General features: G+C 39.8%; 1 protein-coding gene across 1 annotated transcript in view; it reads right to left on the bottom strand.

The window, feature by feature from the left end:
* Window positions 1–13864, bottom strand: part of si:ch73-61d6.3 (occludin) — a 19818-nt gene extending 5954 nt beyond the window's left edge. Inside the window, exons 1-5 of the mRNA XM_050055353.1 lie at window positions 13612–13864; window positions 7773–8364; window positions 5902–6093; window positions 5258–5425; window positions 1062–1225 (exon numbers count right to left, since the gene is read on the bottom strand). Of these exons, the coding sequence (XP_049911310.1) occupies window positions 1062–1225; window positions 5258–5425; window positions 5902–6093; window positions 7773–8345 (1097 nt within the window). The 5' untranslated portion in view covers window positions 8346–8364; window positions 13612–13864. The remainder of the gene's footprint in view (window positions 1–1061; window positions 1226–5257; window positions 5426–5901; window positions 6094–7772; window positions 8365–13611) is intronic.
* Window positions 13865–15057: the final 1193 nt, after the last annotated feature.

Below are 15057 nucleotides of genomic sequence, written 5' to 3'. Positions count from 1 at the left end.
TCCTGGAAGAGGGATCCCTCCTCAGTTGCTCTTCCTGAGGTTTCTACCAGTTTTTTTTCCCCGTTAAAGGGGTTTTTGGGGGAGTTTTTCCTTATCCGCTGTGAGGGTCCAAAGGACAGAGGGATGCTGTATGCTGTAAAGCCCTGTGAGGCAAATTGTGATTTGTGATATTGGGCTTTATAAATAAAATTGATTGATTGATGTAGTATAGCGCTACTTCTGAATGTTTTGGTAGCATCTCTATACGCTGACCTGCAAACTTTATCACCAAAGCTTGACTTCACCGAACACACACAATGACGAGGCTAACTGTTAGCATCACATGGCTAACATTACAGTAATCAATGGGTTTAATGACAGGGACCTGCTGTTTCGGTGTTGATGTGAGTTTGTTAGGACCGTTTAATAGCTGTTGCTGTGTTAGCTCATGATAACCAAGCAGACGCTGAACTGACTGTTCGCTGGGAGGAAAAAAATTTGGTGATGCGCTGGGGAGTCAGGACGGTCTGGGATCTGACCCCCAGAGCAAAAAAAAAAAAGATTGAATGTAGTTATCATTTGACTGGAGAAGTTACGATACTACTTGGCACTAGATTATTTCTGTTGATACCTTAAAGGTACCAATTACCAATACCCAGCTCTGTGGGTCAAAGGTGTGTGTTTTAATGTCAACAACTTTTACATTTTCAAGAGTTTCTTGTCTTCATTTGTCCCTTGTCTTCTTCCTCCTGATCTAAAAACACCAGTGAGGGAGGTGTAGATGAAGGCCAGCAGACCTCTACAGCTTCTACGTGGCTCCATGTCAAGGTGTGTTTGCTAAAGAACTCCCTCTTTTGAGCGATCCAATCAATGGATCGAATTTAAATCCCTCAAATAACTAATCAGTACCAAGATATTTAGTATCACTCGGAAATCTATGATATTACAGAGGATAAAGACACTCTAACTTCTATTTCACTGTGACTTTCAAAAAGAGTTCAGAAACAAATGCTTTTTCTGATTTCTATGTAGAATTATAGACTCTGAGCTGAACAGGGGCCTGAGAATACAGGGTTACCCACTCGTTGTTGTCGAAGGTGTCCTCATTATAGGAGCTGCTGTCCACCTTGGCTGGGGGATAGGAGATGACACTGTTCGCTGAGGCGTTGAGCAACCCAGCTCCCTTCTCTGACACCAGCAGGGTAGGGGCGTCTTGAACACTACGACTTTCCTCCACATTGTTCACCTACAGCAGGCAGGAAAAAACAGAAGGAACAGACTCAGCATACACAAACAAACAACTATAGCACTCACAAAGACCAGGCCACACTACAGGCTCATTTTCTGACTGACATCCTGTTAAAGTAATCATTATTTTCCTTAGGTCTTAACTTGAGGACAAAAGAAAAGCTATCTCAACACCAGAGAAAGAAGTTTGATAATTAGTGCTTAAAGTTTGAAAGAGCAGTCAGGCACGTAATTGGACAGCATGGTCTAACTCTTTAGTGAAATGAGGGTTATCTGTTTGGTTCACCATGCTTAAAAAGGTCAAGTGAACAAAAACAAAGAATGACTTTTGGCTAATTATAAAATACACCCAACACTGACCATAAACAACTGGACAGATTGTCTCTTATTTTAGTATTTGCACAAGTTTTCACATATTTTGTTTCTGACAGCCTTATAACCTAAAAAAGTACTAATGATGATATCATATACACCACAAAATGTCTGACAATGACTCAAGCTTTGCTTTCACTCCTTTCCATTGTCTTACGTCTTCGAGAACACCTGGAACGGATGTGCTCTTCCTTTATTTCTCCAAACAAAAGGTCTGTCATGTAAATAAATTCATCTTATTCTGTTTTTTCAAGTCCTTCCTGTGAGCTCAGACAGCGTGCATGAGGGAATTCCTCACAATGAAGGCCTCAGGAGTGGTCCCGTTTTCTTCCACGTCCACTGGGTCCACTAAATGCATCAATCATTAGATGCCCTTTACACAACCTCCACACAAAGCAGTAAAGTCTAAACTTTAAACAGGTTTTACTGTTTCTCTGCTACCTGAAAGGCTAAATGACCTATAATTAGTAGAAACCCTTTAGTTGTTTTTCAAATGTAGCGATACAAAGAGAATGTGAGGCCCCTAAAAAACACAGCAGAAAGAAGACTGCACCTGCACAAGAGGACATTAATATTTGCTGTTAAAAAAAACATTCACCCTCCTGCGTACTTTGGTGTTACGCTACTGAGCATTCTCCTAAATTCCGCACAGTGCAGGAACATCAGCCTAGCCCCCAAAAAACAATAATCATGGTGGGTGGAGTGCCTGGGTGGGGGAGCGTTGCCCCTCTTGCAGCTGCAGGAGAATACAATTTGAAGACTGCACTTCATGTAGGAATCCCAACAATGCCCTCTTAGTGTGCAGCACAGCGGCTGCTGGACTGTGAGCAGAGTGTGTGAGCACAGTAAGTAGTAAGCAACAGTGAGAATGTATGAGAGTCCCGCACCTGGTGAAGACAAATATGAAGGCAAAGATGGAGAGTGTAACAGGGAAATTAAGCTGTGGATGTTGATGAGGGGAGAAGGAGCAAAGCAGACAGGCATGCAAAGTCAGGGAGAAGTACATGTGTGATTAAAGAAGAGGGAGATGAGCAGTGGCAAGGAGAGTCATGACGGAATATGCTTCACCAAAGATGATGCACTTGTGCTTTGTCAAACCAGTGATAACGTATTTTCAAATCACAAGAGCCACACGCCAACCATGGACTGCACCATCTGTGAGGATAACTGCTGCAGGCCAATAAAATCAACTGCAGCTAAGTAGGTTGACCAGTGAAGTTTACCTCTCTGTTGTCCTTTCAATAAATGATAGGTTTGAGAAAATAATATTATGCTACATATGAGAATGTTAAACTGTTGCTTTAAAACACATTCAATATCTATTTGGACATTTTAATTTGTGTATATGAAACCAGCCCAGGATGCTTTCACTGTACATCTCTGCAGCACTTCAGTGTTTCCAGCACACAGACAGCCCTGCAGAAACCGACTCTGATGACCTCATGCAGCAGACACAATGCAGCTCCCCCCAGATGAGCTGAATGAGGCCAGTGTGTGAGGTCATCAGAGCATGCCAGGCCTTCCCAAGCTCAGCAACAGTGATGGGTCCAATCTTAAACCAACCACAGCCTTCGACTGTCACTGGCCTTGTGTTTAAAGGGGCCAAACAAGTCTGATGACTCATTTTGTGGCACAGATAACAGTATGCAGGTAGCGCAGCAACGAAGGAAAATAATAACTGCAGTGTGGGACATTGGAAATATTATGTAGCTGAGGACAAGGGGTCAATTCTACTAAACAAACTGACCTGACCTGTTTTTAAAAAGAATAAAGTCTTCAGGGAGCAAAAGTCAGACATATCCAACAACATATGTATACATTTTAATCTCTGAGGCTGGCTAGCTTAAATAAATAATCATGTGATTGTAATAACAGTCATCAAATCCTCTAAGACTCGTCTCCCCTGGAAACTCTGTCCTTTTCCCCAACCTTTATGTCTCTCAGTCTTTCTTACAACAGCATTTACATTAAAATATCCTGAACTGTAAAATTTGTAAATGCAGCAGCAGTGTACACAACATTACTGTACATACAATAAGTCCGATGACATCAGTGAGCATGGCACTAGTGCTAGTCAGATGATTCACTCTAGGCTTGTCTCGTCTACTCTGCTCTGCCTGAACACCTCCATGAGCATGATGCCATGTCCTTGGCAATGACAACCACTACTCTCATAAACAAACAGCTCCATATAATCCAGTGGAACACTGTGTCTGCATAGTGCTTCTTTTAGTATTTTCATGTAGCAGCACTTTTTGCATCCTTCATTGACAAATCTGGTCAAATGACAGAGCTGAGCTGATACTCTTGAGTCCTTTAAGTGTACTACCTACTGAAATAAAACAAGTAGCTCTGCCTTTAAATAAATTGTAAATGCCAGAGTTAAAACTGGAAGTTAGCATGGTCAAATATGTGGGTGGATGTGAGGTTAAGGGGTCAACTAGCAATATTTAGTTTGTTTAATAAATGTTTTCTTGCATACTTGTATTGATTTGTGTCCCCTGCACAATGTTTGAATAATCATTGGATGTGGACATTATGTGATGGTGAGGATGCTGACAACAGATTGTAGAAACAGAAAGGAAATATTCTACAGTCCCAGTTTTAAAACAAATGTAAAAATTGCTTATTACAAATGTGTAGAGATATGATGGTACTCCAAGCCTGGTTTACAGGCTGTCAAAGTACCCCACTGGTGCTTCTTTATGACCACCCATTAAATTTTAAAACCTGTGCTTTTGATGTAAACTCATTGTCATTCACTGTATGAAACAAGCATCACTGGCAGGTCAGGTCAATAATCAACTGCATCACTGTCATGTGACTAGCCTGATGTTGACATTTAAAACCCCAAAGGCAGGCTCTCTAGAAACCGCCTGCCCGCTCACTATCTTCTCAGGTGGTTAATGATTATTCAGAGTGAAACCAGGTAGTAGACCATGAGCAAACAATCACTGACTGCTATCAGCCCTGACCCTGAACAAAGTGACTCAGTCGGAGGAAACACTGTTGTGTTGGTAGTGTGACTGTGACTGTTTCCCTGCTGGATCCTAAACTCATAAAGATCTGTATATGACACTCCTTTTGGACTCTCAACTCATAAAGGCAGTCGATGAAAACATATGAGAGATATGAACTGGTGGACAACATCTGGACATATTGTGCCGGAAATAGCATAACTGGTGACAAACCGACCTCGGGAACGTGCAAAGTCTTAGCTCAGCTATTTGCTCCCCCTGCATCACCACAGTCACCCAACCTATCGTTATAACTGATGACTACCTCAGCAGCATGACTACCTCACTGATCACCTACCTTCTTACCTACTTTGCATTGTAAAAAAATGGGTGGAAACTAATTTGTCACAAAGCAAATTTGGTGTCAGATGGGGACAAGCATCTGTCCTGTATCAGTTGTGGTAGCAGAAAATGCAGAAAAACAACCGTAGTTGATCTTTTCATCATTTAATCAAATCTGTCGGTGAATTCCATCAACTTTCCTTAGGCTGGATTTAAACTCTCTGTGACCCTGTTCATTTGACTGGAAGCTGTGCATGCACACACTGAGGGTCAGTCAGGGTCAAAATGTGATTTTTCCTTGTAAATCCCATGTAAACCTGGTCTTATTAAAGTATGACTACCATCCTGTTGTCTCTTACCCATTCCTCTACATCTCTGCCCTCTGATGTCTTCCCGCCAACGAGTGGCTCTTCCCAGTAGATGTTGGGTTTCCCATAGCGCCAGATCTTCCCTCTTGTTTTGTGTGCAAAAAAAGCTGCAACACTGAAGGCGATGACAACAAGGAATCCACACACCATGGCAACTCCCTAGAAAAGCAAGAACGTGACAATAAAATTTGGAAAGTTCTCAAGGAGATAAGTTATGAAAGACAACTGGTTTATCCTGGTACAGAGAGTACACTTGTGACGTCACTGGGAAAAATACATATCACAGTTTGTGGCTTCATGTACCCGAAACTGTAACAAATGCTTCATCATGACAGATTACAAAGAGTACAGGCTGATAACGTGGGAGGCGATAATACTCTTTATGACTCCAAATTTATCTCACTATTCCCACATTTCTAACAGCAAATTTCGATGGTGCAGATGGTGTATAATGCCCAGGTAAAACCAAAGCATTTGGTGCTGATACAACTCTAAAATGTTACAACACAGTTACAGCTCTAGCCCAATCAATTAAAGATCATGAGGCCACTGTGAGTATACTACACTCACTTGAAATTACCCCTAAGAGAGTCAATATTGATTCAACCCTTGATATCTACAAGATATCTACAAACCTCCTGTGGATCCACAAAGCAGTAATGGTAGAGATACTGGTTGTAAATGGGGAAGCCTCCCACTCCTCCCATTTGTGAGTAGCTGGTCTGGTAGAGGTTCTGGCACATCATAAGCATCGGATTGTACATCATACTGGAGGAGCCCTGGGCCATTGGGTTCACCCCAACAATGTAGACAATGCTTATGATGCCCTAGGAAAAAAAGACAGTCATATTGATATATATGATTATAAAGTGTGTCAGTCTCTCATTGAAAAAGGCTTACAGTAGTGTTCCTCACTTATCAGTTAAAATATGGCTAAGAGAACACAGTCAGATCATGTGAGGACACGCTTTCAGCAGCAAACATGTCCTTCTAGTATTTTGCTCCTGTGCAAAGTGGTACAGTACAACAAGTTTTATTTTAATGATTCTCTAGTGTTCTTGAGTCTGTCTGTAAACAATGCTTTGCTGGAGCTTAATCAGCTGGAAACATTCACACTTTTATAGACGCTTGTTTGTTACAGTAAATGCTCTACTTGTATCTACACTTATTTTGATAATGTGTTCAGTACAAATGAACCTTTATACTCCTACAGGTTTAAGAAAATCACTATGTTTCTGGAATTATTTAAAAGCAGAAGGAAAGAAAGCCCTCATGTAAAAATAAAAAACAAAAAGTTGAGGATTTAATGAAAATAAAGTGAAGTCATACATCTACTCTAACTGAAGACTCTCTTTCCATATTTAGCATCTATAGGCTTATACACGTTTATGCCCAACAGGGAGTAATAAAAGCAACAGCTTAGATCCCAAAAATACTAGTGACTTTTCATTTTATGGATCTACAGTATTATTTAACTGTATGCTAAGCAGCATAAAGATGATTCTGAACAAACATCTGCATGAACATGTGTTTAACCAACTCAGCAAATACAACACTGAACAGAGTTAAACTGTGTAAGTCCTGTTTCAGATTAAACTTCTGGTATTCAGGGTTTTATCTATTATTTACTTACTTAAATACCGTTCATTACAGATACAGGTGTTTGAAAATGTTTTTAATGTTAGTTGGAAAGTGGTATGGGAAACTGAATACAAGGCATGAATGTGAGATGCTTCAGCAGGAAAAGGCTAATGTAATGCTGCTAATGTCGTGCACATATCGTTTTAAAACACTTACAATGTAGAACCATGTATAAGGCAGCAGATTATTAACATAAGTCAACAATCTTTATGTGTGCTTTGTGTGATTCTGAAAATGAATTCCAGTTTAAGCTGTCCCTTACAACAATGATTTAAGTATATTGTTCTCAATCTTATTTTTTTTAGCTGGATAATGACCTGTTTTAGTTAGGGAGTGGCTTTTGAGTTATTTTGGTCTTGAGATATTTGCATAGAGCTACAGGAGACTGAATATTTTGTCCAGAATTTGAGGTGTGTGTAGTATTTCAGGCTACATTTTATTCAAACAGCTTATAGTCATTGTATTCTAAGCCTCTGACATGAAAAATACACAAACAATAAACAAGGACCTGTAAAATCTATGAGAAGTAATGTCCTTAATGTCCTTATTCTGGAGAGTAAAACATAAAGTGCTTGGTTCTGCATATTAGTGGATTAGGAAAAGCAGGAACTCAAAGAGGAAAGAAGTCTAGTGTCAGACAGTTTGAAGAAAATTAGTCTTCAGTCTGAATTGAAAGTTTTCTGTGTGTGATTCCTACAATATTTTGCTCTCGTTTCCTCTATTGAGAAATTTTCTTGAATTAATCACCCATCACCAGTGTCAGATATTATGTTTCGTCCTTACACAGTGATTGGAGACTCTTAAACTACAGAGAAGCGGTTGCAACAGAAACATATGGAAACCATATATTGTGACTGAGTCTTACCTCCAGGACAGCCATGATGATGCTGGCTATCATTAGGGCCAGAAAGAACTTCCTACTGCGGACAGCATTGGATTTTGAGAAGCTGGTGATGAAGAAGGCCAGTGCTCCAATGAAGTTAATTGCTGCCATGGCAATCATGGCAGATTTGGCTGAGTAAGGTGAGATGTAGGAGCCATAGCTGCCATAGCCTCCTCCATAGCCTCCTCCATAACCTCCTCCATAACCTCCATAACCACCATATCCTGAACCGTAGCTGCCGACGCCGTATCCGCTACCGTAGCCCATTCCCATTCCCATTCCATACTGCATGTCCCACATGAGGGTGGAAGCTACGCAGGCAAATATCGCCACACACAACACGATCACCGTAGCCATCATGGCCTTGATGATCCCCGGAGGTGACAGCCATTTGTAGAAGTGCTGCGGTTTGTCCTCAATGTAGTAAGATCCCGGTGGAGGTGGATAGGCGTTGTAATCGCTCTGAGGGGCTTGGAAGCTGCCCGGAGGGCCAAAGCCATTGTTGGATGGAGGACTGTAGACAGGTGGACTCTCGTAGTGCTGCTTGTCAAACATCGCTCAAAGATGTCTGGAGCTGTAAACAAAAAACAACAAAGCAAAAGAGTATGTGGATAGTTGAGAGAGATCAAAGCTCAGAGCACAAAGCAAGGAAGAGCTGTCCAGCTCTGTTTCTCAGCAGCACTGATATGAGTAATGCTACGTGGAGATATGGGAAAGTTAGGCGTGACTGTCTTTGGTAATGGGAGTTAGTAACAGAGCAGTGTAAATGTTTTACCATTTCCAAGGGAGTGTGATTTATGAGGGCACGGGTTAGATTTGCTTGTACAATTCTGTTTTTCTCTCAGGTTGAGTCAATTAGGCTTTACAGACAGCAGAAAGTTTATCATACCATACATTAGATCAGACCTGCTGTACTATATTAACAGAGAGTGGAAACATTAGAGGAATGACCTTAAGCTTTGAGGTCTCAGCAAAGTCAGAATCAGTGTGGAGATGTCGGTACCAGGACAAGCCAGCCAAACAACAATACTTTCCTTTTTGCCTCCTCACAGGCTGTAGGAGTCTCACTCTAACCCCCACAATTTACAGCTAGACTTTGAACATTTCACATCCTGCCCTTTAGCTACATTTTTTTGTTTTCTTTCTTGTTACAAATCGTACAGAGAGATATCCAAGGCCACAGTGTATATGACTTAACAATGCCCATTATTCTAGTGCATGGAGCCCTACAGGGAGGGGGCTGCCTACATGTTTGTGTAAAAAGGAATGTAAACAGCAAAGTAACTAAAAGGCCAGAAAATGAAAAAACTTTAACTTTTTATGCCAACTCTCAACCTGACATGAACACAGTGCTTGAGTTCTTGTAACAAACTGTAATGTGTCATCTCTTTATATGCTACACAGCAATAGGGGAAATAATTCATTAATCCAAGGAGTGCAACTAATGATGGCTTTTGTTATTGATTCATCTATTATTTTGGAAAAAAAATCCCAGCATATATTCCAGTCTGAAACACACAGATATGGAGTTGTCAATTTATAAAACAGAACAAACCAGCAAATTATCACTTTTGAGAAGCTGTGTAGAGAATGTTTGAGATTGTTTTGCTTGACAAATGACAAATCCCCATCTTTCACTGATCAGTGTCAAAGAACTGCATGTGTTCTTTTAATAGTGAACTGATTATTATGAGGTATTATGATATACCAGGGTATTTACAAAAACCTGGAGGTATGAATTACAAGACTGTCCAAAAAACAGACGCTCGTCTTTTTATTAAACTAATACGGAGATGCTGTATTGAGGCAATGTATGGTAGTGCAAAGGACGTGCCATCAGAGGTCAGTCTCTACTGGTGAAACAGGCAGCTAAGATGAGAAAGAAGGCGACTGCGAGCGGTGGGGATAACGTTAAAGGACTAGTAAAAGGGCAAAATGCCTCTGCCCGTTTGAGAGATATAATTTTATCTTGAGATGAGTTCTTCCAACAACAAAAGAGTTTATTATTCACATAATTTTATTCAACACATCATCTCCAACAAGGATCATATGGTCCTCCAGCAAGTAGGGCGCCTATTATGTCTGTATTTATTATTTTATGGGTAGTAAATATTCAAACCCAGCAGGACTTATCTAAGTAGGCTAACTGCATATTAGAAACACAGCATTGTTGGCTAGTTGCTAATCACCAGTTGCTCAGCTTTTGTTTTTTACACAAATACATCATATACCATATACACTGTGAAATGTCAAGAAGGTATGAAGGTATGAAAACATAGAAACCACCCAAAACTAATTGTTAGCTAAGCAAACCATGTAATTTGAATGTGTCACCTAGAGCTCGGGGAAATTGGTATAGGCATTTTTTCCCTGTTTACTTAAATTTCATAGGTAAAGTGATAAATCGATTTGTTGAGAAAATATTCAACAACTTGTTTACTATGAAAATAATTGTTATTTGCAACCCTTTTCCCCAGCTCTAATTAATTCATTGACGAGGCATATTTGCAAAGTGCACTCTTTTGAACTCAATCCTCCAGTGACACCACAGCACTGATTTTAACAACAGAAAAATATTTCATCTATGTCTTGCGCCTGGTCAGACCCTGGTGGGATTGTGAGAAAAGTTAACGGCCATTCAGAAATGTAGACACATAGATGGGCGGACAGACGGACAGTCCCTGGCACTGCCCACCGTCTCCAGTCTCCAGTAATAACTCTCCTCTCTTTATGGGACTCTGGCACACACCGCAGAAGAGGTCTCGCCTCAGAGCCTCCATCCCAGACACCTTCCCATTATTCCCTCCCTCATTCCTCCATATCCTTCATCCCTCACAATTCCCCCTGTCCCCAAACTCTCCTCCCCCCTTCGCTCCTTCCCTCCATAACTTCTTGCCTTTGTTTTGAGAGCAGGAGGGGCAAAAGTCAAGGCGGCTCGTCACAGCAGCAGTGTTGCCATGGAGTCGGGGTAAAAAAAGAAAAAAGAAAATTGGGGCACTGTCCAGGGAGGATCAAACAAGGGCTCCTCTGTGCTGCTCCTGAGTAGAGTGAGGCAGGGGCAAGAGACTGAACGAGGGAAGGACAGGTGGATGTTGTGCACAGCAGTGTCAGGTGTCCTTTAGTGTTGATCAACAGGCTCTCTCCTGAGCCAGTGGGTCATTGGATTTGGATGGTTAATTGGACAAAATAGAATACATATATTTGGTCACATTAACTTGGGCTATTGAGCATTTTCCACTACTTGTGGAATCTTACTGACCAAAAGATGAATCAATTAGTCAAAAAAATAATTGGTAGATTAATCAATAATGAAAACAATTCTTAATTGCAGCTGAAGACTTAGTACCTGGACAAAACGAATGTGATGGTGTCTTGCACACTGACTGTTAAGCTCCTCAAATTCACATCTTATTTGGGACACTTGGAGAAGACTTTTAGTTCCCTGAGTGCAGTACTTTTACTCAAAACTGTAAAAGCAGCATGTAGCAGCAATAGCAGGAGTAATAGTAGCTGCAGCAGTAGTAACAGAGGTATTTGTAGTAGTAGTAGTAGTAGTAGGAGTAGTAGTAATAGTACAGTGGTGTTTGTCTAAAACTGGCTCACAAATCTCATTTTCATGCTGGGCAGAAAGCACAGTGTTTGGACCACAGTCACAGGTCAGGTCAGACACCCACCAGCCGCAGCCTGAGCTCCTCTACAACACAGAGTCTCTATCATCTGCTGCTGATAATGGAATTCCAGTCATACAGTCACATGTCTCCCATCTGTCAAAAACAATTAGGCCCCTGCCCAATGTAGGCTGGGACCCACTGGCATACACACGGAGTCAGCCAAGGTTTCCTGCCCAAAAACACCCCACTGAAAAATCTCCTTCGCCATGAAAAGAACTCAGTAAAACTTGTGGAAATAAACAGGGTGCTATGCATTTAATTGCAGATGTTTTAGGTAAACCTGTCTCAAACTGATGCACATTAGCACTGATGCACTGTTTTAGAGAGGTGTTGATTGAACTTAGTTGTCCTTTTTTTTTGTCTTGTTTGGGGGGTTTCTAATATTTTGTCCACCTCAGTTATATCAATGAAGGTGGACTAAATGCCCAATAAACACAATACCTGAACAAAATATTTAATCCAGTGTGTTTTTTTTTACGTTTGTTTCAAGTATTTTATGCATATTTTTAATTAGTAAACTGTGTTTTATGCTCCAATGGTATCTGTTAAGGGGCTATATGTTGGATGTTCTTGCATTACTTTTATGTTTTGGTAACCAAGTGTTCTTCTACTCTATTTTACCCTTCATGACAGTAGTATTTATTGCTGGGCTGCTGTATTGGACTGTATAAGGCTGATTTTAGTTGAGTGTACCCAATAAACTGGCACCTGAGCGTAATTAATAAGTCATTAGCTAACTTGGCACTGTGTGCAGTTTAACCATATAAATTACAGGTACTACAGTAAATCTTTGGGTTATACTTATGGATGAAACACAAGGAAGCAACTTTTGAGTCTCAGCTGCTTTATTGATGTGTTTGCAATCAATAAATGATGTAAACACACCTTTAACATGACCGGATGACAGGTTGTGAACCTGTGATTTTTAGAGATGAGGTTACTTTTTAAATTGATCACAGTTTTGTTAATGTCAGTGGTGCGATATGGCCGAGTACATTTACTCAAGTACTGTACTTATGTACAGTTTAACCCTTGTGTTACCCCTGGACTTTTCTGTCCACTTGAAGGGTCATGGATGGGATAAAAATGCATTACAGGGTCAAATAATGGATTTTCGTGCTGAAAGTTGGGATTTTGAAATTTCACCCAGAATGACACCCCCACGCAAAAAATCACCCCCCTGTGACTTTTTGTTGGACACTACAAAAGTTTCTAGAAAATGGACATTTTTGTCCACTTGAAGGGTCATGGATGTAACTTTTTTGAAGGGGAACACAAGGGTTAAAGGTACTTGTACTTTGCTTGAGCATTGACATTTCATACTACTCTACATTTCTACACCACTACACTTATCTGAGAGTATTTGTTACTTTGCAGATTCAGATTATAAATACACAATATAGGAATCAACTAATACATTTAGATATGGTAATATAGATTAAGCTGCCCTGCAGTGATATGTAACACATAGGTAGTTGAAATTATCTTTACCAGCAGCAATATTTGTGATGCCTACACATGAATGGACCACCAATTATAATCTATTGGTATAATGCAGTCTATAGTAATCCTAAATGGGCCATTCTGCACGATGAGTAACGTTAGCCTACTTTTGCTTTTAGTAACGTTACTTCAGGTAACGTTAAATGTTAATGCTAATACTTATGTACTCGAATGCTGGACTTTTAACGTTACTTGTAACTGATCTGAGTAACGTTACTTCCACCATCATAACCACATTTAACATTATCTAAGATCAAAGACGCCATCAGATTTTATATTAACTAATATAAGCTAACGTTACCGTTATAGAGATAAGCTTTCCTTCATGTGATTTCCTGTTTTGTCCCGATAGATTTCTGATATTAACCGTTTTAACTGACTCTACAGTGACCGTTAACAAACTGTATTACCGTCAGTTAAGCTAACTCAATGACACTGTTAGCTAACTAGCGTTAAGTGATTGAGAAACAACATGATGGGTCCCACCTGTTAAATTACCGTTACTGTGTGCTCCTTTACTCAAATACTTTTGTAGCGACTTTGTAACAAAAACTTGATAAAAGCACATTAATGTAAGTTTAGTGTGATAGAACAACTGTACATAATCTTATCAAAATCACCTTTAACCTTTAAACATGTTGTCTTACCTGAGGACCGCTGGAGGGGAATGAAAAACACACGCCAGTCCCTGTTTCCTGTCAAAACTCTCTTTCTTCTCAAAGTTTACAACAGTCGAGAAAAAAATAATATGTCCGCAGAAATATAACCTGTCTCCGAGTTATATTATTATTGTTATCAAAGTGAACCTGAGGCTAAAAGTTGCGACTCTGCTTGAAGCTGCTGTCCGAGGCGGAGACAGAAACAACGGTCTTCTCACAGACAAGCCTCTGAGAAAGTGCTTTGTCCCGCCTGTCCGCGGTGATGAGGCCCACCGCACTACACCGCTACACCGCCGAGGCTCAACCGCCAGAGGTCGGGCTTTCTCCGGTTGCAGCACCCAAAGGGGACCAGACACACTGTCACTCACGTTTTAATTACATATCAATAAATTATAGCAATGAAATTAAAACAAAAAATAAATGCGTGACAATAACTATCATTGTCATCACGGTCTCTCGCCAGAAAATATAGTCCCTGAGCAGCAGTTCAGTCATTTCCAGCTACAAGCAGTGATGAATGTAACTAAGTACATTTACTCAAGTAGTAGCAGTAGTTAAATACAAATTCGTATCTTCTTTTCATGCCACGTTATAATTCTACTTAACCACAATTCAGAGGGTAATACTGTACTTTTTTCCCTTATATGTGATATTTAGTCTAAATTAATTATCCAACTAAACTACAACTAAAATGCTAGTTGACTTACATAAAATTAATTGGCAACTATTTATGATCATTTAGAATTTGGTGAACAAGCGAAGTGAAGGTATCACTTTTATGTTTTATTTTAATTTTATTCATCTTTTATTCTTATTTTGCTTTGTTTGTGTGTCAGCCAACTACAACAAGAAAATCCTGCTTTTACATTAAAGCATGAATAATATTAATCTAATGATATAAAATAAAATAGCACAACAGTCACAGAGATCATTTTCGCTATTAAGTGCATTTCCTCAAAAAACTTATACTTGTACTTGAGTAACATTTTCAGTGCAGGATTTTAACTTGCAGTGGGGTGTTTACAATATGGTACCTGCACTTTTACTTAAGTAAGGATCTAAAGACTTCATATAACACTGATCATAGTAAAGATTAGTCTATAATTTAATTTATATCATGTGGTCTTCATCTTCTAAAGTTAATATTTAGATAGCTTTAAGGTCATATTCAATTAAGAATAATTTGTAAAATACTTTCAACATATTGTACCACAATAGCCGTAATTATTATTAATTCTAATATTATTGCTTTAATTAATGTTGTTGTAAGCTATTATCATTACCGTCTGTCCTGCATCTCTCTCTGTCTCTGTCTCTCTTTCTATCTTATTGTGTCATGTGGATTACTGTTAATTTATCATGCTGGTCTGTTCTGTACGACATCTATTGCACGTTTGTCCGTCCTGGAAGAGGGATCCCTCCTCAGTTGCTCTT

This window comes from Epinephelus moara, chromosome 10 (assembly GCF_006386435.1).
Source record: "Epinephelus moara isolate mb chromosome 10, YSFRI_EMoa_1.0, whole genome shotgun sequence".
Lineage (NCBI taxonomy): Eukaryota > Metazoa > Chordata > Actinopteri > Perciformes > Serranidae > Epinephelus > Epinephelus moara.
This window is presented reverse-complemented; position numbering and strand designations above follow the sequence as displayed.